We start from the raw sequence: 26,252 nt of genomic DNA, 5'->3' as shown, positions 1-26,252 counted from the left end.
GACTAGTTTGTCTGCCCTCTATATTTCTTTCTAATTCTATTTCTCTTGTTCTCTGTTTCAGCGACAGAGGTGGTGACCGTTTTCGTGTTCCAGGAGCCCTCTCTACTGTCATCTCTGCAGGACAATGGTCTCACCGATGTCATGCTACATGCACTGCTCATCAAAGATGTGAGTCTGCCTTAACAATATAATAATAAAACTTTTTGTCTCTGTACCATTTCTCCGTCCCTTTCACTTTTATTTTTGTGCCCACACATTCTGTCCATTTTAAAACTCCTTTTGTATGTTTCAAGGTATTTCACCATCCCCTGTTCAGTCGTGCTAGACCCTTTATATCCCTTTTCCCCACTAAATCCTTCTGTAATGTTTTTCCATCGCTGGATTCCTCCCTCTTGGATAGTCCAGCAACTCATGACGTATTTTAGACCCATTTTATGCCTTTGTTTCTACAGGTCCCTGCTACCAGAGAGGTGCTGGGTTCCCTGCCGAACGTCTTCAGCGCCCTGTGCCTGAATGCCCGTGGTCTGCACTCATTTGTGCAATGCCAACCCTTTGAGCGGCTGTTCAAGGTGCTGCTCTCGCCAGACTACCTACCAGCCATGCGCCGTCGACGCAGCTCTGACCCACTAGGTGAGTGGTCCCTATAGGTGTACCTGTGTTTGGAGATAATAGGAATGTGTTTTTAACAGACAGTTTAATTTTATGAAACAGGTGACACCGCTTCTAACTTGGGTAGTGCAGTTGACGAGCTAATGCGGCACCAGCCCACACTTAAAACAGATGCTACAACAGCCATCATCAAGGTAAAGCGGGTAGTGCTGAAACATTTTGACTCATCGTCTTTAAGAAATGCCTTTTATTGCAGTGTTATATGCATATTTAAACTCCCTTTTGTTCTGAGTCCTTGAATTTGATTATTAACTTGACCTTTAACAGTTGCTAGAGGAGATCTGCAACTTAGGCCGATCGCCAGAATACATCTGCCAGAAACCTTCCATACAGAAAGCAGATGGGACCGTCACGGTGCCTCCAGCTCGCTCGAACCATGCTGCAGAGGAGGCATCTAGTGAGGATGAGGAGGAAGAAGAGGCTCTACATACCTTTAGCCAACAGCAGGGGGAGCCAGAAAGCAACAGGCAGTTAGTGCATCAAAATAGCTTCTAGTGTTCCTTCCTTTCAATGCCATGTGTGAGAAATCTATATTGTTTTAGATATAATTAATAGACCCTTTTTTTTAACAAAGTAATGGTTTTTACAGAGTGGTGGGAACAGAGGAGCGAATCCCCATTCCTCTTATGGATTACATTCTCAATGTGGTACGTGCAGAGCTAGACTCTTTGCATCTTGTCTTACCATGCGTTCACACTGCCGCCAGCGAGAGCATCAAAGTGGCCGAAAGTCATTCATTTTCAATGTGAGCCAGCGGCGAGCACGGCGTGGCGTGTCTTGGATGGTGTGGGCGTCGAGGAGAGTTGAAGTCAGGTCAACTTTATGGTAATGAACTATGACACGGTTGGGCGGCAACTAATTGGAATGTAGTAGGAGTTGCACCGACTAGTCGACTTTAATGCTCTGCCATGAAGCTTTAAGCTTGATGTCGACTAGTCGCTGGTCCTATAGAGGGCACAACAGTATAAGAAATCTCTGAAGGACTTCCACATTTACACTCCGTTTCTAATCAGTTAAAATGACAAATAAATGCATACTCTGAAAGCGCTCCACAAGACATGTGTGATTATATTACTGGATGCTCGAAATTGAACGGGAGAATGCCCGTTTTAAACTTATAGTACAGATCAGTTAATCGCCCATTCTAATATAATGCGAGCAGAACGAGCAGAAATCTGTGAGAAATATAACGACCCAAAGACCAAAGAACTGATAAAAAATTAGCTGTTATAGGAGCAATAGCCATGTGGGCAGCACTGTGTCATATGCCATAGTTGTGCACAAGATGTTTGTCACAGCTCCAGACTTATTTGTTCATTAATGACGTCATCAGCGACTAGTCGACTTCGACTCGACTTTCATTACATAAAAGTCGACTTTAAAAAACAGAAGTCGTTCAACCCCAAGAATGTAGAAATCCAACGCTTGAGAGAATTCCAGAGAACGCAGTCCTGTAAACTTTAGTTCCGACCGCATTAGTTCCCAAGCATTTTCACACTAGAACGCTTGTTTTTCAGTGGGAATGCAATTCATTTGCTCAAAACAACACCGATTTGACCAATTGCATTTAGGCTACACTTCAACCAGGACAGTTTGGAATGTAGGGTGCGCACAAATTAATGTTAATGTTAATTAAAGACCTAGGCTAGTAAACGTCTCCTATAAACTGCACGTTGAAATTAGACTAGCACTTAAAACATGAACACAAAACACACACCACACAAATGGCATTTTTTGGTTTATTTCGTTAGCAAACATGTAACTATAAGTTCTTTCCATCGATCGATTTCTTACTTTCACAATTAAAATATTTCATGAGGTTAACTTATACCCTACTTGTGGTCAGTCTGCACAAGATCAACATGCTTTTTTTCCTTTTCGGCTTCTTTAAATACAAGACCACGCGTTCGATCGTCAGAGCATTAATGAATCTTTCTACAGCGTCATTGGCAGGGTGGCCAGAGCGGATTTTGACGCTATCGCCGGCGGCGGTGTGAACGCACGGTTATACTTTTTCCCCTCTTATTATTATTCTTCAGACTGTCTATTCTGACTCAATATTATTACATTCACCCAGTTCATTGGCTGTTTGTCAAAATGCATTAAGCCTAAATTTAGATGAGAGTTTGCTCTCCACGGACTGGAACTAAAATATGCGCTCTCCTTTTAGATGAAATTTGTGGAGTCCATTCTTAGTAACAACACAACAGATGACCACTGTCAGGAATTTGTCAATCAGAAAGGACTCCTGCCACTGGTGTCAATCCTTGGGCTGCCCAACCTGCCCATTGACTTCCCCACCTCTGCTGCCTGCCAAGCTGTGGCAGGAGTCTGTAAATCTATACTGGTAAGATTGACACCTACCTGTAGGAAATTTAGTTTTCCCATAATAATGCTTTATATGCTGTTATATTTAGTGTTTAATTTTATTATTTTATCCCATCACTTTCTTACTGTGCCTTAGACTTTGTCCCATGAGCCGAAAGTTCTCCAGGAGGGTCTGTGTCAGTTGGACAGCATACTGTCTGCTCTGGAGCCTCTTCATCGACCTATCGAGGTTCCTGGTGGCTCTGTGCTGCTCAGAGAGCTGGCCAACGCAGGCCATGTTACAGACGCCACACTGTCGGCACGTGCCACCCCGCTGCTGCACGCCCTGACGGCTGCACATGCCTACATCCTCATGTTTGTTCATACCTGCAGAGTTGGACAGGTATGCATATTGGCAGCTATACAATTTCCAGTATTAGGACTGCAGCTAATAATATTTTGATCATTGATTAATCTGCTGATGTGGTGTCAACAAACAGTACCTCTTGTTCCTATTCTTTCAGAGTGAGATCCGTGCTATCTCAGTGAATCAGTGGGGATCTCAACTGGGTCTGAGTGTTCTGAACAAACTGAGTCAGCTCTACTGCTCTCTGGTGTGGGAGAGCACTGTGCTGCTGTCCCTCTGTACACCAAACAGGTTAGTACTGCTCTCACCTCACATGAGGCCCTTTCGCACCGCAGGAACCTTTTCATAGTACTCGAACTAATTGTGGCACTACCCACTTTTTGGCGTGTTCGCACCGCACGAACTAGGAACTGTTTTAGTTCCCGGAACTCCGTTTGAGGAACTAAATTAGCTCCAACTTCAGAGTAGGGTCTAAAACAGTTCCATAGGAACTATCGTGACGTAAGTGTACGCTGATTGGCTAAACGCGTACGGAAACACCCTCACCCGCCATGATTTAAAACGCCGTGTAAACACATACTGTGTAAACATCGCATCAACTTATATTTCGCAAGAATGGAGAACAGCGATAGATGGACAGACGCTGAAGTGCAGGCACTTTTGAACATTTTGAACTTCTTTCCGATCTTTCAGTCGCTTGACGTATAAGTTACGTCGACATTCCATGTCCATTATTGTGAACCCCGCAAGACACAACAAAAACACAGCTCCGATCACAGCGTCCTCCATCCTCCTGTTGTTAACGTTATTCTTCTTTGTTTTCGTTGTTGAACGTCGCGCACAAATGACGTCGCTGTCGACCGGCTTACGTCACTTCTTAGTACCCACTGTCGGTGCGAATGCAACCCTTTAAATGGTACTGGGAAATAGTTCGCGCAAAATAGTCCCAGTACTTTAGTACTGTACTTTTAGTTCTGGAACTAAAGCGGTGGGAAAGGGGCTATGGTGGACCTTTCACTAATCCACTCCATAGGCCATTTTAAATCCACCATCTATTTTGTAAATGCATTTTATAGATCTTATTGTGAAAGTAAATGGGGGGGGGGGGAGCTGCAATTGTTCTTACTACTGTACAGCATAGAATTAGGCTAGGTGGTTGTCTGCTAACTAAAACAGATTGTTTTTATTTATTTGTAATTTGATTAATTTGTCTTTTGCAGTTTGCCTCCTGGCTGTGAGTTTGGTCAGGCCGACATGCAGAAACTTGTGCCTAAAGAGGATAAACCCTCCGGCAGCACAGCAGCTGCAGGAAGGAGAACTGGTAAAAATACTGCAATAACTGCATAGTGGCAATTTCACAGTAAAATTCTTTATAAAGCTTACTACCTTTCTCTGCCTCCTTATTTGATGTGACTTTATATGTACAATTTTTGGGGTGTTATTTTAGCTACCAGTTTCTTTCTTTTAATTCCTCTTTCATGTCTTTTTGCACCTCGGTTGCTTTTATCTGCGTTTCATGTCCTATTTTTGCTGGTTTGCATCTACTTTTTCTTTTCTAAAGCCCTTCTCTCTCCACCAGCTGAGACTGAGACCCTGTCTGTGGGTGTGGATCCCTCTGCTCAGGGTTTGCTGGAAGGAATGGGCCTGGATGGAGACTCTCTCGCTCCCATGGAGACAGATGAGCCCACAGCCACTGACCCAAAGACCAAGTCCAAACTCACCCCTGCCATGGCAACACGCATCAAACAAATTAAGCCTCTGCTCTCAGGTCAGCACCAATAGAACTGTCTCAACCATTTTAATCCGTTATTTAATAAGTAAAATGTGAAACCCTGAATAACATTGCATCTATCTCTTTATCCCCCAGCCTCTTCTCGTTTGGGCAGGGCTCTGGCGGAGCTCTTTGGATTGCTGGTGAAGCTCTGTGTGGGCTCACCTGTCCGTCAGCGGCGCTCTCACCATACCACCAGCACAGGCACCGCCCCAACACCAGCGGCTCGGGCCACTGCTTCTTCTCTTACTAAACTTCTCACCAAGGGCTTGAGCTGGCAGCCGCCTCCCTATACGCCCACACCACGTTTCAGGTAAATACACCTGCTGCTTTGTAGCAAAGTTTACCCTATAATTCTGAACGTTGCATTAGTATCTTTAATGATCGTTTAGTAAATGGAGCTGCTGTCCAGTAAACCGACTTTCCTGAAGCCTGAGACTAGTATTTCCTGGAGGTGTTTGAGGCTAATATTTATGTGCTTCTCTTTCATAATCAGGCTGACTTTCTTTATCTGCTCTGTGGGCTTCACTTCACCCATGCTGTTTGATGAGAGGAAGTATCCGTACCATCTGATGCTGCAGAAGTTCTTCTGTTCTGGTGGCCATGATGCTTTGTTTGAGTGAGTAGAGAAGAGTTGGAAAAAATAAATAACCTATCTATAACTTAACTGAATTTAAAAAAAGAATAATTTTTCAGTAATTATGCTATTTTGACATTCTGTAGTATTATACTTTTTACAAGGAGTAAAAATGCTTTGTGTTCACCAGGACGTTTAACTGGGCCCTGTCCATGGGAGGTAAAGTGCCCGTGTCAGAGGGCTTGGAACACTCTGAGCTGCCTGATGGGACAGGAGAATTCCTAGACGCCTGGTTGATGCTAGTAGAGAAGATGGTGAACCCCAGCACAGTTCTGGACTCCCCACACTCTCTGCCCGCTAAAGTGCCTGGAGCAACACTCAACACGCCACAGTTCAGTGCATTGCGCTTTCTCATTGTCACCCAGAAGGTATGACATTTAATGTTAGTATAAATAATATAAATACCCTTGCATTATTATAGCAAAGCAGCGCAGTTCTAATTTTTCCATCTCTTTTTTTAGGCTGCTTTCAGCTGTATCCGTAACCTGTGGAATCGTAAGCCCTTGAAGGTATACGGTGGACGCATGGCTGAGTCCATGCTGGCCATTATGTGTCACATCCTACGAGGGGAACCTATCATCCAGGAGCGGCTCTCCAAAGAGAGGGAGGGCACTGCTCGGCCTGAGGAGGAGAGCAGTTCCACAAGTGGTGGGGCAGCTAGCGGGCCTTCAGGAACAGGGGGTGTAGTTGGAGAAGGAGTGTCTGGAGGTGCCAATGGCAGCACTGCTGGAGGCTCTACAGAGGAGGGAAGCAACTCTGCAGCACGCAGAGACCCACAGGTCAACCAGGCTCAGTTGACTCAGGTACTGCCACTTCCTGTTGTAGGAAATCCTATGAATTGTAATAATCGGAGAGATGTCTAATGAATTGAATTAATAAAATGTTAACAATATAACAGTACATTGATTGTAACAATAATAATGCCCTATGAAATGTTTTATTTTTATTTTTTTCAGAAATTCTGTGTTGTCTTTTAACTTTTGTGGATTCTGTGTGCTGTGATTTAATTCAAACTTATCAAAAACGGTGATCAAATGAATGCTTAACTTTAACAATTTAATTAATCTTCAAATGTAATCAAATGAATCACCAATCATTCGCACATAAATTAGATTGTGTTGTAATCAAGATCTATAATACCTGAAGAAAGCTATTTCTAACCAGTCAAACCTTGACCTCCTTCACAGCTAATGGACATGGGCTTCTCCAGAGAGCATGCGATGGAGGCTCTTCTAAACACCAGCACTATGGAACAGGCCACTGAGTACCTGCTCACACACCCTCCTCCACTGCTCAGCGCAGCTGTCAGGGTAAGACTCTAACACACAGACAAAACTCTCTCTTTCTCTCATACACATGCACGCACACACACACACACACACACACACAAGCATACACAGACAGGATGCACACACAGGCTATAAGTTAGTGTAGTCACTGTGAGCTTTGTTTCTGTAGGAGTTCACCATGTCTGAAGAAGACCAGATGATGCGGGCCATTGCCATGTCTCTAGGTCAAGAAGTTAGCATGGAGCAGCGCTCAGACTCACCTGAGGTGGGCACCCACACGTTCATTATTACATCAGTTAAATAGGAATTACTGAGTAGCACAGCATAGGCCACCTCACCTGTCTACTTCACATCTTCACCAAGCTTTCCCTGCCTTTGAACAGATACACAAGTCACACCCGTGTTAATTTTTGTTCGTAGGAAGCAGCTCGCCGGCGTGAGGAGGAGGAGAGGAGAGCAAGGGAGCGGGTAGAAGAGGAAGAGGCACGCTGTCTGGAGCGTTTCCTGGAAGCTGAGCCTCTAGACACCACAGAGCTACATGCGTTCACTGACTCAATGCTGCCTGGCTGCTTCCACCTGCTGGACGAGCTGCCGGACACAGTCTACCGCCTCTGTGATCTGCTCATGACTGCTATTAAAAGGAACGGCCCTGAGTACAGGGACCTCATCCTCAGACAGGTGGTCAATCAGGTCAGTATACCCGTATGTGCACACAACATACTAATTGGAATAGGTATTTTTGCCAGTTACTGAAAGTTACTCATACACATCTAGTCAAATAGCTGGTCACACATGGCTGAATGTATTACTTATGGTCTTGGAAGAAACATTTTGATCCCAAAGGCTTATCTTTTAAATGCTTGCTTAATTTTGTAGACAAATATAAATTGTTCCTACATGGGAATTTTTTTACAAAACTATTTGTTGCTGTTAGTCAGAGTAAACTATGCTATTAAAAATATGCTTGTGAATTATGGGCCATGTTTCTGAATATACGTTGATGGTCATTATTGATTGCTTGCCCAGTGAGACCAGCAGTTTAGATTTCTGTTGGCCCTGCCAGCATTTCCCAGGCCATAACAAAAATGATTAAAAGTTTAAAATGTTAATAATTAAATTTATGCATTAATTTAATTTATACATTTTATGGTTGAAAGTGTATAATTGTTACATATTGAGTTTCTTTTTAAATTTATCTTATACATTGCCATTTGAAAGTTTGGGGTTTTAATGTTTAGAAGTTTGTTCACCAAGGCTGCATTTATTATTAGCATTTAAAATAATGGTTTTCTATTTTAATATATTATTGTAATTTATTCCTTTGGAAAAGAAGAATTTTCAGCTGCCCTTACATCAGTCTTCAGTGTCACATGATCTTTCAGAAATCATTTTAATATGCTAATTTGGTGCTCAGGATACTTATCAATATTGAAAACATTAAAGGGATACTCCACCCCAAAGTGAAAATTTTGTCATTAATCTCTTACCCCCATGCCGTTCCAAACCCGTAAAAGCTTCATTCATCTTCGGAACACAATTTAATATATTTTAGATGAAAACCGGGAGGCTTGTGACTGTCCCATTGACTGCATAGTAAATTGCACTGTCAAGGTCCATAAAAGTATGAAAGATGTCATCAAAACAATCCATCTGCCATCAGACGTGCAATCTGAATTTTATGACGTGACGAGAACACTTTTTGTGCGTAAAAAAAAAAAAAAAAAAAACTACAACTTTTTCTGCTCCTCCATGACACTTCTTGCAAGCGTGTTCATGAGTTCACTAGCAGAGCACAATGCAGCACGCCTCAGATGACGCAGCATGTAAATGCCGTTTACGGTGTACGCTGGCCTCAACGTCAGTAGATCACAGCATTTACGTCCTGCGTCATCTGAGGCGTGCTTGCGTCGTTCACATGTTTAATTTCACACATTATTAAATATTGAATTTTCTATACAAAGAAAATTTTAAATAATTGCAGGAAATTGTAACTGTATATAGGTTTGCCACACACAAAAATGCATAATTAACAAGTATAAAGCTGTATTGCTGGTTACATTACTGTTAGCTGGCCCAAAACTCTCTCACACTGGGCCCAGGTCAGTAGGCCATCCTTATTGTGGAGCCCTGCACCTTTGAGGCTTAACTATGATTTCTGGGTAGGTTTGAGGTAAAACCATGACCCTATTGTCATCTGTATGTTTGTTTATTTCCAAAGGTGTGGGAGGCTGCTAATGTGTTGATAAAGGCTGCAGTGCCGCTAACAACCAGTGACACCAAGACAGTGTCTGAGTGGACGAGACAGATGGCAACCCTCCCCCAGGCCTCCAACCTGGCCACCCGCATCCTGCTGCTCACGCTGCTCTTTGAGGTACACGGTCTTGCACAGTCGGCTGCACACATCACCACTGTTTATTCATACACTATACTCAAAAACAACTTATGTATCTGCATGCACAAGTAAATACACCCACTGTGCCACTCTGATGGAAGCGTGTCGTACTATGTGCCGCAGGAGCTGAAACTCTCATGTGCTCGGGTGGTGGAGAGCAGTGGTGTCTTGACTGTGCTGATCAAGCTGTTGGAAGTGGTGCAGCCCTGTCTACAAGCTGCCAAAGAGCAGAAGGACATCCAAACACCCAAGTGAGTCCCTGTCCTTCCCCGTCTGCATGAATGATCAGTTTGCACTCCGACATCAGCATTCCTAGAGAGCTCTGCTGAGCCAAGCATGTTAAAAACAGAAGCAGAATTTGTTTATCGAGGAATAATGTTATGTTTGGGGCCTTGTGCAACACTTTACAACATTTTTAATGTAATAAGATATATAAACAATATGTTTTCCATATACATTTTAAAAATGTTGTGTTTGTTTGTAGATGGATCACCCCTGTTCTCCTGCTTATTGACTTCTATGAGAAAATGGCTGTTTCATCGAAACGAAGAGCTCAGATGAATAAGGTTGGTGCCAGATGAAGTATAAAGGCATTGTTATAATCTTAAACTGTCAATATGTCAACAGTGAACAAGTTCCGTGTCTAACGAAAGTGTTATGTTAACTTTATTCTTACCTTAGTACCTGCAGCCCAATGGGAATAACTGGCGCTGGTTTGATGACCGTTCAGGCCGCTGGTGCAGCTACAGCGCGAGTAACAACAGCACCATTGACTCAGCCTGGAGGGCAGGAGAGACCAGCGTCCGGTTCACTGCAGGCCGTAGAAGATACACTGTCCAGTTCAACACCATGGTGCAGGTAACAGCTAAGACCTGGGCAAAACACTTGTTTTGTGGATCAGATAGAAATGGAAATTAGATTTATTTATACCAGTGGCCATACAGTACGAATAGTAGATCTTTGTTCTTAGATTCTTTGTATTTGTCTTTTTTCAGGTGAATGAGGAGACTGGGAACAGACGGCCGGTTATGTTGACGGTACAGCGGGTGCCACGGATGCCCAAGACCTCAAAATCCGGAAGTGTTACTGATACAGAGAGAGAAGAGAGTGAACAGCGAGCAAAGACTGAAGAGACACAGACTGACACAGGTGGAGAAACAGCAAGCCTATAAAGTTGAAACATTTTTTCATTGTGTGAGGGGTTGGGGGGGGGTTACTGAATGCACCTTGTTTCTGCTTTTCACAGAGTTTTGGCTTTGGACAAGAATGAAATTTAATACTATTTATAATTAAACAAATAATTATTTAAATTCATTAGCATTTTGGATGTTTTTTTTTTTTAAATTTATTTAAAAATTTTTGTTTTATTTTTTGAGAGTATTACATTTTTCTTTATGACTTTCTCAGATTCCGGCTCTGTGGCTGTGGAGATGGCGCCACCTAAAGAAGAGTCGGAGCAGAAGGAATCAAGCACAGCAGCTCCCGCTACCCTTCAGGACCCCTCTGGTTCCAGCGGTATTGTTGTACAGGGGCTGACTGAGGACATGATTACCATTTTGATCCGTGCCTGTGTCAGCATGATCAGCGTTCCCGTGGATCCGGATACTTTACACGCCACTTTGCGTCTCTGTCTGCGTCTCACACGTACACACCATTACGCCATGATGTTTGCAGAGCTCAAGAGTACTCGTATGATCCTGAACCTCACACAGAGCTCAGGGTTCAATGGCTTCACCCCATTGGTCACTCTGCTATTCCGTCACATCATAGAAGACCCAGCCACCCTCCGACACACTATGGAGAAGGTACACATTTAATAAAGCTGCATTTTTACTATCTTGAATGTAGTCGTGGCCTAATGGTTAGGGAGTCGGGCTTGTAACCTGAAGGTTGCTGGTTCGATTCTCATGCCGGCAGGAATTGAAGGTGGGGATTGTGAATGAACAGCACTCTCTCCACCTTCGATACCATGACTAAGGTGCCCTTGAGCAAGGCACCAAACCCCTAATTGCTCCCCGGGCGCTGGAGCAAGGCAGCCCACTGCTCCGGGTGTGTGTTCACTGTGTGTGTGCACTTGGATGGGTTAAATGCAGAGCACCATTTCGAGTATGGGTCACTATACTTGACATTACGTCACGACTTAACTTATCTAAAATATTTTGTCCTTAATTGATCACTCTCTCTCTTTTCTCAGGTGGTACGGTCTGCCGTCACCAGTGGTGCAGGAAGCACTACTTCAGGTGTGGTGTCAGGTAGTCTGGGCTCCAGGGAGATCAACTACATCCTACGTGTCCTCGGCCCAGCAGCTTGTCGCAACCCAGAGTGCTTTACGGAAACTGCCAAGAGCTGTATCCGAATTGCTCTCCCGGCCCCAAGAGGTGCTGGCACTGGTATGGTGGAAAACCTCCCAGAAATCCACCCAAAAATAATAAATCAGCATATAATGTTGTTCTAAAGCCTAATAACCAATCACAATCTCTCTCCGTTAATCAGCCTCAGATGATGAGTTTGAGAACTTCAGAATTAAGGGTCCAAATGCTGTTCAGCTAGTGAAGACGACACCCCTGAAGCTGTCCCCACTGCCCTCCATACCAGAGACTATTAAAGAGGTCATCTATGACATGCTGAATGCCTTAGCAGCATATCACGCTCCAGAAGAGGGTAAGACAGAAAAATGAGAGCATGCGTTTTTATTTAGTTCATGGTCCAGATCTATCAAGCTGTCATCTCTCATCAACATCCACTTCTTTCAATGCTTGGGGTCCATTTGGGTTTGTTTATGTGTAGCAGAAAGAGGAGAGGAGCGGGCAGCCGCAGTACCGGGAAGTCAAGACCTGTGTCAAATCCTGCAGGATGTCGGTGATGATGTCTACCAGCAGTACAGACTTACCAGACAAGGCAGTGATTTTGATTCGCAGTCTGCCTTCCACATCAATGTAAGAGTTTTATAAATGTTGTGTAGTATCTGTCAGATTTTTGTGCATTGCATCAATTATCAAAGAATGCCATTCTTACCATCACTATTGATTAATAAAATCATTATATTTTATCCAGACCTATAAAATTCAGCTTTTTTTTTTTTTCTCTACGTCTGGATAAGTATAGTACCCCCCCACCCCCATTTTGTTTTCTAAAACCTAAAATTGTGAATTGTGAAATAAATGTATCATACAAGTGTTTTTCATGGTGTTCGGAGCAGGCAGCCAAAAGTTTAGTAATCATTTAATGTGACTGCATGATTTCAAGGCACACATTTTCTTTACACAAAACTGTTCGTCTCTACCATATGCGAGTCTCATATGAACTTCATTAAATGAATGAGCATGTACCTCTGCATCACTTAAAGCAGCAACAGAGAAACGGAACATGCATACCTGTCAGCAGTATTCTGGCATTTTTGACAACATGTATTCAGAATGTAACATCACCAGTTGGAGTTTTTAAAGCCATTTGTCAGATGTAAATTGAATGTTGGAAATCTGTTATATTAATGACATCAAAATGTGTGGTTTGTTGCTTAGAATGCTATATATTTGTACTTTTCAGAACAATCAGACATGTTATTTCTAGTGGACTAGTAGGAAAAAAGTGTACATTGAAACATGAAGATGAATTTGCTTTGACTTAGGGTAGCAAAAAAAGCTTTTTTTGTATGGAAAAGCACTACTCACTCATGTACAAATCTAGTTCATCTAGCTGCTTTGTGAAAAACACAAGTAGCCCCAAGTGTATGTATACTATAATGGGCCCAGAAATGTGGGATTTGCATTAATAGTGGGTGTTAATTATACTCTATCAGACTCAGGTGTTTGCTGCAGATGGTGCTGTTGCAGAATCATCCCAATCTGGAACTCCACAGGGAGAAGGTGTGAACCGCTGTACATACACACAAACACACCCAGAGCTTAAAACCTTTTCTTTATACAATGACTGTTTTTCTTACTTTCGCTGGTTTCTTGACTTGCCCTTGTAATTTTTTCCTGTCATTGCTCTTTCTCTATCTCTAGCCTCTACTCCTGAGGAAATGCGTGAAGAGAAAAAGGAGCAGGAGGGAGAGAAGGGAGCTTCCTCAGAGGAGAGCCGAGCTGCCAAAGCTAAGGCCAGCAAACCCCTGATGCCTACTTCTACCATCCTGAGGCTGCTTGCAGAGCTTGTGCGCTCCTATGTTGGCATCGCCACTCTGATCACCTCTTACAACTACACAGCTGGCCAGTCAGAGCTCATTAAGGAGGTGAGTCACATCAGTTGATATACAACCAAAGTGTTTCTGGTCAAAAGTTGCACTTTTCACGTCATATTGTTTTTAGAGAACTGAGCCGGTTTATGCAATATTGAGTTGTAAGACATTGCCTGGACATTATGTCAGTGTATTTCAATTTTCTTTCATCTCGGCAAACCTCATTTGTCGTGTACTAATTGTGACCCTATATATGTGCAGGATTGCAGTGTGCTGGCATTTGTTTTGGACCACTTGCTCCCACACACCCAGAACTCCGAGGACAAGGACACCCCTGCCCTTGCGCGCCTTTTCCTGGCCAGCCTCGCTGCAGCTGGCACAGGCACTGATGCCCAGGCAGCCCTGGTCAACGAGGTCAAGGCTGCTTTGAGTCGAGCGTTGGGCATGGCAGAAGGCACAGAGAAACACGCCCGGTGGGTCGAACTGCCTAGTCACTATACTAAAATTGACTTTTAAACAATGAAGACACCGAGAATGTACTTAATTGGATATGAACAACTTGATTAAACTTCGTCTTTTCTCTCTTTGCAGCTTGCAAGCAGTGATGTGTATCATCAGTACCATTATGGAATCGTGTCCCTCCACCTCAAGCTTTTACAGCACAGCCACAGCCAAGACGCAGCACAACGGCATGAACAATATCATCCGACTCTTCCTAAAGAAAGGCCTTGTTAATGACCTTGCCCGTGTGCCTCATAGCCTTGATCTATCCAGGTATCACAATAATAATAATAATAATAATAAACATTTGATATATTAGTAGTATGTAAATTTTATTTAAGGTAAATATTAGTTTTTTGCTTAATGGATGTTTTTTCTTTATCCTAACCTTGGTGATTTTGCCTAATTTATTTTTAGGCAAAAGGTAATTTTTTATTTTATCTCATTGCTGTTCTTGGTTCTTGCAGTCCTAATATGGCAAACACAGTAAATGCTGCTCTGAAGCCTTTGGAGACGTTGTCGCGAATTGTGAATCAGCCTAGCAGTCTGTTTGGGGGTAAAGGTGGATCCAGCAAGAACAAGACAGAGCATGACACTGTTGGCACTGTCAGGGACAGCAACAGCAACACCCAAGATCAAGGTAATGCTCGTATCCTTGATCACTTTAACTTCCAGCAGAGTATGGATACAGTGTCCTTACTGAGTGTTGTGTTTTACATCTGGTATTGTGTACAGGGGAGGCAGGTGAGGCAGAACCTGCAGAGAATCGTGACCGTGGTCAAGCAACAGATGCTGACCTGATGGATGGAGAAACCGAGGGTGACACCGTGGTCATTGCTGGACAGCCTGAGGTGCTAAGCACTCAGGCCATGCAGGTTAGAAGCACACCAGTTTGTGGAACTGTTCTCTGTTGATGAATATGAAAATCCTCCTCCAGCTGAACAATGTTTGTTATTCATGTATTCTTGTAGGTGGAGAATGAGTTGGTGGATTTGATCGATGAACTTTTAGAAAGAGATGCAGGAACTGTTAATAGCACCATCATTGGTAAGTGATTTATTTGGTTTCTGGCCAAATATGGAAGCGGTACAGAGTTGGATTTGTGTTTTTGATTCGGTTTTATGTTAATTAGTGGGTCGCTCTGCAGAGGACGAGTCTCAAGAGGACGTGCTGATGGATGAAGCTCCTTCCAATATGAGTCAGGCCTCCACTCTCCAAGCCAACAGAGAGGGTAGGATGTGGATCTCTTACATATTCACTGTTTGAATGATGACAGTGACCCATAAATGCTATAGCCTGCTCATTGGGCCTTATAGAAAGGGGGCCCACCCTTTCATTGACTCTGTCTGAAACTTGTTTCACATTTATATTATGTTTCGCACTGGGAATTTTTCTTTATACTCCTCAAATCTGTCTTGGGGAAGATCTTGTAGTCATTTTGTTCTCTTTACTGATTTAGACTCTATGAACATCCTTGAGCCAGAAGATGAAGAGCACACACAGGAGGAAGACTCCAGTGGCAGTAACGAGGATGAGGATAGTCAAGATGAGGAGGAGGAGGAGGAGGAAGAGGAGGAGGAGGATCAGGTAATAGTTTTTTAAAAAGTGAAGCCATAAAACACCCTAGAGAAGAGTGATCTCTACTTATTTTTTATTCATTTTTCTCATTTTGTTTTGTGTTCTCAGGATGATGAGGAGGGAGATGAGGATGATGATGATGAAGGTTCAGAAATGGAACTGGATGAAGATTTTCCTGATATCAATGCTGCTCCACACATTCGTTTCGAGAGATTTGACCGAGACGATGACCTCATCATTGAGTTTGATAACATGTTCTCCACATCTGGTAAGAAATTAGTGGTTTAATAAACATCTTTCAGCTACTATACATTTATTCCCTTTTTAGTCAAAGTAGTTTGAGTTAAACAGCCATAAGAAATTTTTTTTTTTTTTTTTTTTTTTTTTGACGAAATGTGTCACGTCTATTCTATCTGTCTTTTGTGCACTTTAGCTGACATCCCTCCCTCACCAGGAAATATCCCCAGCTCCCACCCTCTGATGGTGCGTCACGCAGACCATGGCTCACTGACTCTGGGGGGATCAGGCACCAGCAGCAGATTGGCTCAGGGCATGGGACGCAGCCAACGCTCTCTTCGCCAGCTCACAGCCAACACAGGTCACACGGTCCATGTACATTACCCTGGTAACCGGCAGCCCAACCCACCTCTCATCTTGCAGAGGTGAGTCCTTTGAACTTTTTTGCCTTTGTTTTTTAAAGATATGAAATTTACATACTTTACAGTGGTGTAGAAATTTGCACTTTTTATCTATGAAGTTGATTGTTCCTTTTTACCCCTTTAAAAATCACAGCTTTTATATTGTTTTTCTTGGTTTCTTTTAGTTCCAACATTGCAAACATCATAAATGAGACTCATTTGCAATTCTGTTTGTTGCCACTGCTGCTTCAAATTCCTTTTTTGTATTTTTTTTGTCTCAGATTATTGGGCCCCAGTGCTGCAGCTGATATCTTGCAGCTGTCAAGCTCTCTGCCTCTGCAGTCTCGTGGTCGTGCACGTTTACTGGTGGGTAACGAGGACGTGCACATTATTGCCCGTTCGGACGATGAGCTACTGGATGACTTCTTCCATGAGCAGAGTAGCACTGGAGGACAAGCTGGTGAGTCTTCCACAGACAAGCTGCTTTATAATTAACGGTTACAGATGCACCTGCTAAACCCTTGTGTTCTACAGGCACCCTTTCAAGCATTCCGACCGCTTTAACCAGATGGACGGATGAGTGTAAAGTCCTGGATGCCGAGAGCATGCATGACTGTGTGGCAGGTGAGACCATCTTAAAATGAATATATTACCATCTTGTTGTTTATGCACTGCAGGAAGAACTGCTAAGTGAGTTTGTATCTAATGTCAAGTCTTGTGTTTGGTCTCTCAGTGGTGAAGGTCCCCATACTGCAGCACCTGGAGAGCTTGCGTGATGAGGAGCTGGAGGAGCGCAGGGAGAAGAGGAGACGACAGTTGGCAGAGGAAGAGGAGACAGCCAAACAGAATGAGAGTTCTGCAGCTGGAGAGGAGACCCGGGAACAGAGCCTACAGGTAAAAGAGAATAGAATGCTAGAAAATGCGTTTGAAGCTTTAAATTGTAGTGTAGTCTACAGGCTGTATTGCAGACAGGTGCTTCTATTGTAGACCCTTTTATAATGGTAGCAATCGAGTGTTGATGTTTTGGTCATGTTTACAATTGCCAAGCAGTGTTGCTTGCCACATTATATAGAATTTAACTGATGTGCAGTCACACTTTTGAACGTGGCTCATCCATTCATGTGCTACCGTACAAAATTTTGTTTAGTAAGATTTTTTTTTTAATGTTTTTGAAGAGAAGTCCCTTACGCTCACCTTTATTTGATCAAAAATACAGTAAAACAGTAATATTGTAAAATATTTTTATAATAAGTTTTCTATTTGAATATTTTAAAATGTATTCCTTTGATTCCCACAGGACTTTTCAGCAGCCGTTACTCTAGTGTTTAATGTTACATGATACTCCAGAAATCATTTTAGAATGCTAAAAGATTTGATTATCAGTGTTGAATAAAGTTGCTTAATATTTGTGAAAACTGAGATGCATTTTTTTTTTTTTTTAAGGATTCCTTTAAAAACATTTATTAAATCTTTTGTAACAATGTGCTGTTTAGTTCTCTTTTTTTATTTAATGTAAAGCAGCTGTTACTATGCTAATGCAATTCTTTCTTTCATTTGTTATGAATTCTTTTGATTTGCTGTATAATGTGATAAAAATATTTACATTACTGTGACTCATAAGATTGAATTCAATCCGTACTGATTTGTGGCAGTACCATGGGTATTAGCCAGGACACAGCTCACATCCCTAATTGAATGAATTTCACAGTAAAGGTGGATGAATTGTTGCTTTTATTTCCCACAGGGCTCTGGGCTTGGAACAGTCAATGGAGCTGGAGAGAATGCTGCAGGTAAGAGCATTGCACGTTTGTATTTTTTACAGAATTGAATGTTAATAGTTAGTGTTTTAGTTCATGTTTTTGTTATTTGCTATTTCATTGAGCACAAAAAAATGGAAATCAAAGTGTTTTTTTTTTTCTTTTTTCTAAAATGTAAAAATGTAATCACATTTCATTGCGAAGAACCAGGGTTCTGGATGAGCTCTTCTGCGGGCTGTGGTATGAGGTAGTAGTTTGTATAGTTTTAGGATCACACCAGATCTGGGAGATAACTATACAGTCTACTGTCTTTCCCACGGTAACCGCTTCAACAGCTGGATGATCTTCCTGCCCATCTCCAACACTGTGGTAACGCTGCTAGGCATCAATCAATCGTTTCTAGGCAACTGCTCAATTATTTATAGGTTTACATCTACATGAATTGTATTCACCACCTTACTATCAGTATGAACATCTGCATTATTATTATTTTTATTTATTTTTTTTGCCTTTTGGCTGTCAAAGTTTTGAATGTTGTTATCGTTATCTTTAGTTGAATGAGGCTACAGTGGCTGTGTTGTGGTGAGGTAGTAAGTTGTGTTGTTGTTGGGGATCAGTATAGTGTGGCCCTCGAAGGAGATAACTATACAATTTACTGCCTTCCTCACTGCAGATCCTCTGTCACATTCCCTGCCTTTTCATTACCTTCTACAACTGAGCTACAGTGTCATTTATCATGTTTATCTTAACTTTATCATGTCCACAATACTCATTTCTTCTCATTCTGTTATCTGGTCAGAAGGAGAACAGGCCCAGAGTGGAGTGTCGTCCTGCCTGGACCCTCCTCGCACCTCTGAGGGTTTCCTCACAGCGCCCCCATCAGGAGAAGTCACTCCAACCACCCCTGCCCCGCACGAGCAAGCCCTCGTGTCTCTGGAAACAGCCATCAGTCAGCAAGTGCACCAGCCAATCACGGAGCTGCTGCTGGCTGACTCCAATCCTGACTCTCACGGAGCCTTGGCAGGGGCGGGGCTTCCCCAGCTCTCAGCACCTGATAGGCCGAATTGTGAGGCAGAAGCATCTCAGATGGAGATGTCACCTGCACCCACTATTGGTGAGAGAGGAGGAGGAGGAGCATTGGATGCAGTCAGGGAAGGTAGATTAACTTTGAATCCTGTAAAATTAGATTTTACACACTGTGGTTCAGTGGAGAGACTTTCACATTCACATCACAGTGAATTCTTCTCCTTATTCTACTTAAAAATGCCACGGCTAAATGATCTGTGAAGAGGCTGAGCCTTTATCAAAATTGTTGTATAATCCCACTGCATTCTACATGCAACTACTGCATGTACTTTCCCCTGCCTTTTGCATTGTGTATGTTGAATTGTCTACCAATTGCGAACATGAGTTGAGTTGTTTTTTTTGTTTTTTTTTTCTTCTCCCCTGCTGTCTCTGTCTCAGCTTCTCTCAGTCCAGATATAGCTGAAAGTTCGGAGCCTGTGCCAGTGGGTGTGTCTCAGCTTGAGGGTTCTCCCATGGATACAAGCAGTCCGGCCTCAGGAACGCAAGAAGAGCCAGCTGCTAGCTCCGCTCCACCCAATCACATGTCTCAGGAACTGTCAGGAAGTGGCGACAGTGGCCTCACAGACAGGCAAACAGATGCAGAAACAGGGTGAGTATTTGGACCACAGTACTTAATAGATAAATAGATCAGTAAGGACCGGCTATTATTGCGTTCTTGTGTTTTTGTTTTATAATAAGTCTTTATTATCTTCATTACTACTACTAATATTATGTATTAGAAATTAATAAAATAATAATAATAATAATTGTATTGATTAAAATATTACAAAAATTTTACAAATAATAATAATAATTGTACTAAAATTGTACTGTTAATCTAGAAAATAGTGGCTGGTATAATGCTGATATAATATTTAGAAATAAGATGTTTGCACAAAATTGGTTAAAATTCACAAAAAATATTTGAGAACAATACACATCTGTTGTCAAGGTAGTAGGATTTAGAACTAACAAAATGCCTGAAGGCCTGTTTAGTCATTTATTGGCTGATAATGGTCTCAAATGGATAAATATTGCTTAAATTATCTACCAGTCACTTGTCAGAAGCTTTCTTCCATTTGCATTTAAAAGTAAATTTGCTATTTTATTTTTGTAAACAAGGGACCACACATCTATCAATAAGAATAATATACTTGGTTTTGTATGACTATTGAATTCTTGCCATACTTTCTTTATTTCAGCTCAACTTCTGTTTCATCTCCTGGTGAAACCATGCCTCGGAGTGACAGTGCAGATAGCCAATCGCAGGCAATCCAGGAGGAGCCCCTCCCATCCACCAGCAATGAAGAGGATGACCCTCTGGCAGGTTGGTGTTTCAGCTTAGATTGATGATGGATATAGCCATGAGCCATTCCTCAACTTTGTATCACATTTTTTGTCACTTCCTTGCAGGCATCAGTCTGCCAGAAGGTGTGGACCCATCTTTCTTGGCAGCGCTGCCTGAAGACATCCGTCGGGAGGTGCTGCAGAACCAGCTGGGAATCAGACCTCCTTCTCGGCCTCCTGTCGCCTCCACGTTGGCAACGTCAGCTAGCACTGTGCTGGGAGGAGGGCCAGGGGTTACTGAGGTCAGCCCAGAATTCCTAGCTGCTCTCCCACCGGCAATTCAGGAAGAGGTATGAATAACTATTGCAGAGATACTTTAAATAACTTGTCTGAACAGGAAAAAGTCTTCCAAACATGATGAATATTTTCTTATGCTATCAGGTCTTGGCCCAGCAACGGGCGGAGCAGCAGCGTCGAGAGTTATCCCAGCAACCCCCACAGGGCGATCAACCTCTGGACCCTGTCACTTTCATCCAGACCCTACCCTCTGAGTTGCGGCGATCCGTTCTGGAGGACATGGAGGATAGCGTGCTGGCGGTCATGCCCCCAGATATTGCAGCAGAAGCTGCAGCACTGCGGAGGGAACAGGAGGCCAGGCAGAGACAGCTAATGCATGAGAGGTTGTTCGGTCACAGTTCTTCCTCAGCCCTGTCTGCCATCCCACGCCGCCTGCCTTCACAAGCCGCCTCGGTGGCAACCGTGGGGTACAATACACTCGATTGGCTGTGCAAAGAGGAGGGACATTTCAAATGGGAGGGAGTGCCAATCACAGCCGGTGAGTGTGATGATAATCAGTGCTTGATGCTTAAAAAATACCAATAATGTCTGCTGTTTTTTTTTTTTTAGTTTTTTTTTTTTTAATTCACACATGCTTCTAAATGCAATTTACAGTTTGCACACCTATTTTAGTTGTAAATGTGAGTGAAACGTGCTGTATTTATGAAGTACATTTAGTATCTCTAATTCGTCTTTTGTTTGTTTTTGAATGTAGGCCCTCTAGCTCTAACGTTGATTCTCTTCTGCGTCTGCGGGGCGTCTCCTGTTGGACCATGAGGCCTTGTCCTGCCTTCTAGTGCTGCTTTTTGTGGGCGAGCCCAAGCTCAATACCAGCCGCCTTCACTGTATAATGTGATAAAAATATTTACATTACTGTGACTCATAAGATTGAATTCAATCCGTACTGATTTGTGGCAGTACCATGGGTATTAGCCAGGACACAGCTCACATCCCTAATTGAATGAATTTCACAGTAAAGGTGGATGAATTGTTGCTTTTATTTCCCACAGGGCTCTGGGCTTGGAACAGTCAATGGAGCTGGAGAGAATGCTGCAGGTAAGAGCATTGCACGTTTGTATTTTTACAGAATTGAATGTTAATAGTTAGTGTTTTAGTTCATGTTTTTGTTATTTGCTATTTCATTGAGCACAAAAAAATGGAAATCAAAGTGTTTTTTTTTTTCTTTTTTCTAAAATGTAAAAATGTAATCACATTTCATTGCGAAGAACCAGGGTTCTGGATGAGCTCTTCTGCGGGCTGTGGTATGAGGTAGTAGTTTGTATAGTTTTAGGATCACACCAGATCTGGGAGATAACTATACAGTCTACTGTCTTTCCCACGGTAACCGCTTCAACAGCTGGATGATCTTCCTGCCCATCTCCAACACTGTGGTAACGCTGCTAGGCATCAATCAATCGTTTCTAGGCAACTGCTCAATTATTTATAGGTTTACATCTACATGAATTGTATTCACCACCTTACTATCAGTATGAACATCTGCATTATTATTATTTTTATTTATTTTTTTTGCCTTTTGGCTGTCAAAGTTTTGAATGTTGTTATCGTTATCTTTAGTTGAATGAGGCTACAGTGGCTGTGTTGTGGTGAGGTAGTAAGTTGTGTTGTTGTTGGGGATCAGTATAGTGTGGCCCTCGAAGGAGATAACTATACAATTTACTGCCTTCCTCACTGCAGATCCTCTGTCACATTCCCTGCCTTTTCATTACCTTCTACAACTGAGCTACAGTGTCATTTATCATGTTTATCTTAACTTTATCATGTCCACAATACTCATTTCTTCTCATTCTGTTATCTGGTCAGAAGGAGAACAGGCCCAGAGTGGAGTGTCGTCCTGCCTGGACCCTCCTCGCACCTCTGAGGGTTTCCTCACAGCGCCCCCATCAGGAGAAGTCACTCCAACCACCCCTGCCCCGCACGAGCAAGCCCTCGTGTCTCTGGAAACAGCCATCAGTCAGCAAGTGCACCAGCCAATCACGGAGCTGCTGCTGGCTGACTCCAATCCTGACTCTCACGGAGCCTTGGCAGGGGCGGGGCTTCCCCAGCTCTCAGCACCTGATAGGCCGAATTGTGAGGCAGAAGCATCTCAGATGGAGATGTCACCTGCACCCACTATTGGTGAGAGAGGAGGAGGAGGAGCATTGGATGCAGTCAGGGAAGGTAGATTAACTTTGAATCCTGTAAAATTAGATTTTACACACTGTGGTTCAGTGGAGAGACTTTCACATTCACATCACAGTGAATTCTTCTCCTTATTCTACTTAAAAATGCCACGGCTAAATGATCTGTGAAGAGGCTGAGCCTTTATCAAAATTGTTGTATAATCCCACTGCATTCTACATGCAACTACTGCATGTACTTTCCCCTGCCTTTTGCATTGTGTATGTTGAATTGTCTACCAATTGCGAACATGAGTTGAGTTGTTTTTTTTGTTTTTTTTTTCTTCTCCCCTGCTGTCTCTGTCTCAGCTTCTCTCAGTCCAGATATAGCTGAAAGTTCGGAGCCTGTGCCAGTGGGTGTGTCTCAGCTTGAGGGTTCTCCCATGGATACAAGCAGTCCGGCCTCAGGAACGCAAGAAGAGCCAGCTGCTAGCTCCGCTCCACCCAATCACATGTCTCAGGAACTGTCAGGAAGTGGCGACAGTGGCCTCACAGACAGGCAAACAGATGCAGAAACAGGGTGAGTATTTGGACCACAGTACTTAATAGATAAATAGATCAGTAAGGACCGGCTATTATTGCGTTCTTGTGTTTTTGTTTTATAATAAGTCTTTATTATCTTCATTACTACTACTAATATTATGTATTAGAAATTAATAAAATAATAATAATAATAATTGTATTGATTAAAATATTACAAAAATTTTACAAATAATAATAATAATTGTACTAAAATTGTACTGTTAATCTAGAAAATAGTGGCTGGTATAATGCTGATATAATATTTAGAAATAAGATGTTTGCACAAAATTGGTTAAAATTCACAAAAAATATTTGAGAACAATACACATCTGTTGTCAAGGTAGTAGGATTTAGAACTAACAAAATGCCTGAAGGCCTGTTTAGTCATTTATTGGCTGATAATGGTCTCAAATGGATAAATATTGCTTAAATTATCTACCAGTCACTTGTCAGAAGCTTTCTTCCATTTGCATTTAAAAGTAAATTTGCTATTTTATTTTTGTAAACAAGGGACCACACATCTATCAATAAGAATAATATACTTGGTTTTGTATGACTATTGAATTCTTGCCATACTTTCTTTATTTCAGCTCAACTTCTGTTTCATCTCCTGGTGAAACCATGCCTCGGAGTGACAGTGCAGATAGCCAATCGCAGGCAATCCAGGAGGAGCCCCTCCCATCCACCAGCAATGAAGAGGATGACCCTCTGGCAGGTTGGTGTTTCAGCTTAGATTGATGATGGATATAGCCATGAGCCATTCCTCAACTTTGTATCACATTTTTTGTCACTTCCTTGCAGGCATCAGTCTGCCAGAAGGTGTGGACCCATCTTTCTTGGCAGCGCTGCCTGAAGACATCCGTCGGGAGGTGCTGCAGAACCAGCTGGGAATCAGACCTCCTTCTCGGCCTCCTGTCGCCTCCACGTTGGCAACGTCAGCTAGCACTGTGCTGGGAGGAGGGCCAGGGGTTACTGAGGTCAGCCCAGAATTCCTAGCTGCTCTCCCACCGGCAATTCAGGAAGAGGTATGAATAACTATTGCAGAGATACTTTAAATAACTTGTCTGAACAGGAAAAAGTCTTCCAAACATGATGAATATTTTCTTATGCTATCAGGTCTTGGCCCAGCAACGGGCGGAGCAGCAGCGTCGAGAGTTATCCCAGCAACCCCCACAGGGCGATCAACCTCTGGACCCTGTCACTTTCATCCAGACCCTACCCTCTGAGTTGCGGCGATCCGTTCTGGAGGACATGGAGGATAGCGTGCTGGCGGTCATGCCCCCAGATATTGCAGCAGAAGCTGCAGCACTGCGGAGGGAACAGGAGGCCAGGCAGAGACAGCTAATGCATGAGAGGTTGTTCGGTCACAGTTCTTCCTCAGCCCTGTCTGCCATCCTACGCTCGCCTGCCTTCACAAGCCGCCTCGGTGGCAACCGTGGGGTACAATACACTCGATTGGCTGTGCAAAGAGGAGGGACATTTCAAATGGGAGGGAGTGCCAATCACAGCCGGTGAGTGTGATGATAATCAGTGCTTGATGCTTAAAAAATACCAATAATGTCTGCTGTTTTTTTTTTTTTAGTTTTTTTTTTTTTAATTCACACATGCTTCTAAATGCAATTTACAGTTTGCACACCTATTTTAGTTGTAAATGTGAGTGAAACGTGCTGTATTTATGAAGTACATTTAGTATCTCTAATTCGTCTTTTGTTTGTTTTTGAATGTAGGCCCTCTAGCTCTAACGTTGATTCTCTTCTGCGTCTGCGGGGGCGTCTCCTGTTGGACCATGAGGCCTTGTCCTGCCTTCTAGTGCTGCTTTTTGTGGACGAGCCCAAGCTCAATACCAGCCGCCTTCACCGAGTGCTGCGTAACTTGTGTTACCACTCTCAGACACGTGGCTGGGTCATCCGCAGCCTCTTGTCTATCCTTCAGCGTAGCAGCGAGAGCGAGCTCTGTCTGGAGACTGCACGCCTGGAGGAGTCCCGTGGCAAGCGCTCACTAGGCCAGGGCTCATCCAGTGGAGGAAAGGGTTCCTCTTCATCCCCGCAGGCCGCTGTATCCTCTTCGTCATCGTCCTCCTCGTCATCTTCCTCTCTGGAGCTGTTGAACAGAGTGGAGTCGCGTAGTTCCAGTCAGCTCTCCTGGCTGTCTGTTTCAATGGATGCGGCCTTGGGATGCAGGACCAACATCTTTCAGATCCAGCGGGCATCGGGCAGAAAACACGCGGAGAAGCATTCAGCAGGAGGGGGCATGAGCTCGGGAGGGCTCGGAGGTGGAGTTTCAGGAACGGGAGTAACATGTGCAGGGGGAGGAGGTGGATCAACTGTTCACATCCACCCACAGGCTGCTCCAGTTGTATGTCGACATGTACTGGATACCCTCATCCAACTGGCCAAGGTACTAGAGCACCTATAGCCAAAGGGCACTCATCACTTGCATGACATCAAATTTATACAAATTCAAATTATATGGTATTGATTTAAAGGGATAGTTCACCCAAAAATGAAAATTCTGTCATTAATTATTAGGGCTAGGTAAAAAATATTGCTATCTCGATATTAATCAATTCTCATTTTTACGGAGCGACATCGATTCTTAAATCCCAAGAATCGATTAGTCTAGTCTGTTTTCAGTTAATGGAAGGAACATTGAAGGGCACTTCCCATCCAATATATCGCAATAAGCATTGTGCTTTGGTACTTTTAATATGAAACAAAGTCTCAGATTTCAAATTCTGTTCATTGTATTGCAGTATTCAAACAATAAATGCCGTTTTGGCGCT

The 26,252-nt window shown here is 43.0% G+C and overlaps 1 protein-coding gene across 1 annotated transcript in view; it reads left to right on the top strand.

Annotated features, from left to right (window-relative positions):
* Positions 1-26,252, top strand: part of huwe1 (HECT, UBA and WWE domain containing E3 ubiquitin protein ligase 1) — a 47,073-nt gene that overhangs the window by 7,790 nt on the left and 13,031 nt on the right. Inside the window, exons 19-72 of the mRNA XM_058763825.1 lie at positions 62-168; positions 453-630; positions 712-803; positions 937-1,139; positions 1,259-1,316; positions 2,840-3,016; positions 3,134-3,379; positions 3,501-3,634; positions 4,564-4,664; positions 4,923-5,111; positions 5,211-5,427; positions 5,611-5,733; positions 5,882-6,119; positions 6,213-6,554; positions 6,939-7,061; positions 7,210-7,305; positions 7,461-7,730; positions 9,259-9,411; positions 9,556-9,683; positions 9,917-9,998; positions 10,114-10,290; positions 10,428-10,581; positions 10,840-11,237; positions 11,627-11,822; positions 11,926-12,093; positions 12,220-12,368; positions 13,232-13,298; positions 13,440-13,663; positions 13,871-14,082; positions 14,201-14,383; positions 14,578-14,750; positions 14,846-14,985; positions 15,082-15,157; positions 15,243-15,341; positions 15,570-15,697; positions 15,797-15,956; positions 16,122-16,350; positions 16,608-16,786; positions 16,861-16,950; positions 17,060-17,220; positions 18,071-18,116; positions 18,883-19,239; positions 19,548-19,758; positions 20,351-20,475; positions 20,562-20,785; positions 20,877-21,270; positions 21,690-21,697; positions 21,782-21,827; positions 22,593-22,949; positions 23,258-23,468; positions 24,061-24,185; positions 24,272-24,495; positions 24,587-24,981; positions 25,198-25,867. Coding sequence (XP_058619808.1) covers positions 62-168; positions 453-630; positions 712-803; positions 937-1,139; positions 1,259-1,316; positions 2,840-3,016; positions 3,134-3,379; positions 3,501-3,634; positions 4,564-4,664; positions 4,923-5,111; positions 5,211-5,427; positions 5,611-5,733; positions 5,882-6,119; positions 6,213-6,554; positions 6,939-7,061; positions 7,210-7,305; positions 7,461-7,730; positions 9,259-9,411; positions 9,556-9,683; positions 9,917-9,998; positions 10,114-10,290; positions 10,428-10,581; positions 10,840-11,237; positions 11,627-11,822; positions 11,926-12,093; positions 12,220-12,368; positions 13,232-13,298; positions 13,440-13,663; positions 13,871-14,082; positions 14,201-14,383; positions 14,578-14,750; positions 14,846-14,985; positions 15,082-15,157; positions 15,243-15,341; positions 15,570-15,697; positions 15,797-15,956; positions 16,122-16,350; positions 16,608-16,786; positions 16,861-16,950; positions 17,060-17,220; positions 18,071-18,116; positions 18,883-19,239; positions 19,548-19,758; positions 20,351-20,475; positions 20,562-20,785; positions 20,877-21,270; positions 21,690-21,697; positions 21,782-21,827; positions 22,593-22,949; positions 23,258-23,468; positions 24,061-24,185; positions 24,272-24,495; positions 24,587-24,981; positions 25,198-25,867 — 10,013 coding nt within the window. The remainder of the gene's footprint in view (positions 1-61; positions 169-452; positions 631-711; positions 804-936; positions 1,140-1,258; positions 1,317-2,839; positions 3,017-3,133; positions 3,380-3,500; positions 3,635-4,563; positions 4,665-4,922; positions 5,112-5,210; positions 5,428-5,610; positions 5,734-5,881; positions 6,120-6,212; positions 6,555-6,938; positions 7,062-7,209; positions 7,306-7,460; positions 7,731-9,258; positions 9,412-9,555; positions 9,684-9,916; positions 9,999-10,113; positions 10,291-10,427; positions 10,582-10,839; positions 11,238-11,626; positions 11,823-11,925; positions 12,094-12,219; positions 12,369-13,231; positions 13,299-13,439; positions 13,664-13,870; positions 14,083-14,200; positions 14,384-14,577; positions 14,751-14,845; positions 14,986-15,081; positions 15,158-15,242; positions 15,342-15,569; positions 15,698-15,796; positions 15,957-16,121; positions 16,351-16,607; positions 16,787-16,860; positions 16,951-17,059; positions 17,221-18,070; positions 18,117-18,882; positions 19,240-19,547; positions 19,759-20,350; positions 20,476-20,561; positions 20,786-20,876; positions 21,271-21,689; positions 21,698-21,781; positions 21,828-22,592; positions 22,950-23,257; positions 23,469-24,060; positions 24,186-24,271; positions 24,496-24,586; positions 24,982-25,197; positions 25,868-26,252) is intronic.

Source organism: Onychostoma macrolepis, chromosome 23 (genome assembly GCF_012432095.1).
Source record: "Onychostoma macrolepis isolate SWU-2019 chromosome 23, ASM1243209v1, whole genome shotgun sequence".
NCBI lineage: Eukaryota > Metazoa > Chordata > Actinopteri > Cypriniformes > Cyprinidae > Onychostoma > Onychostoma macrolepis.
Note: the sequence above shows the minus strand (reverse complement) of the source record. Positions and strands in the feature narration are given on the sequence as shown.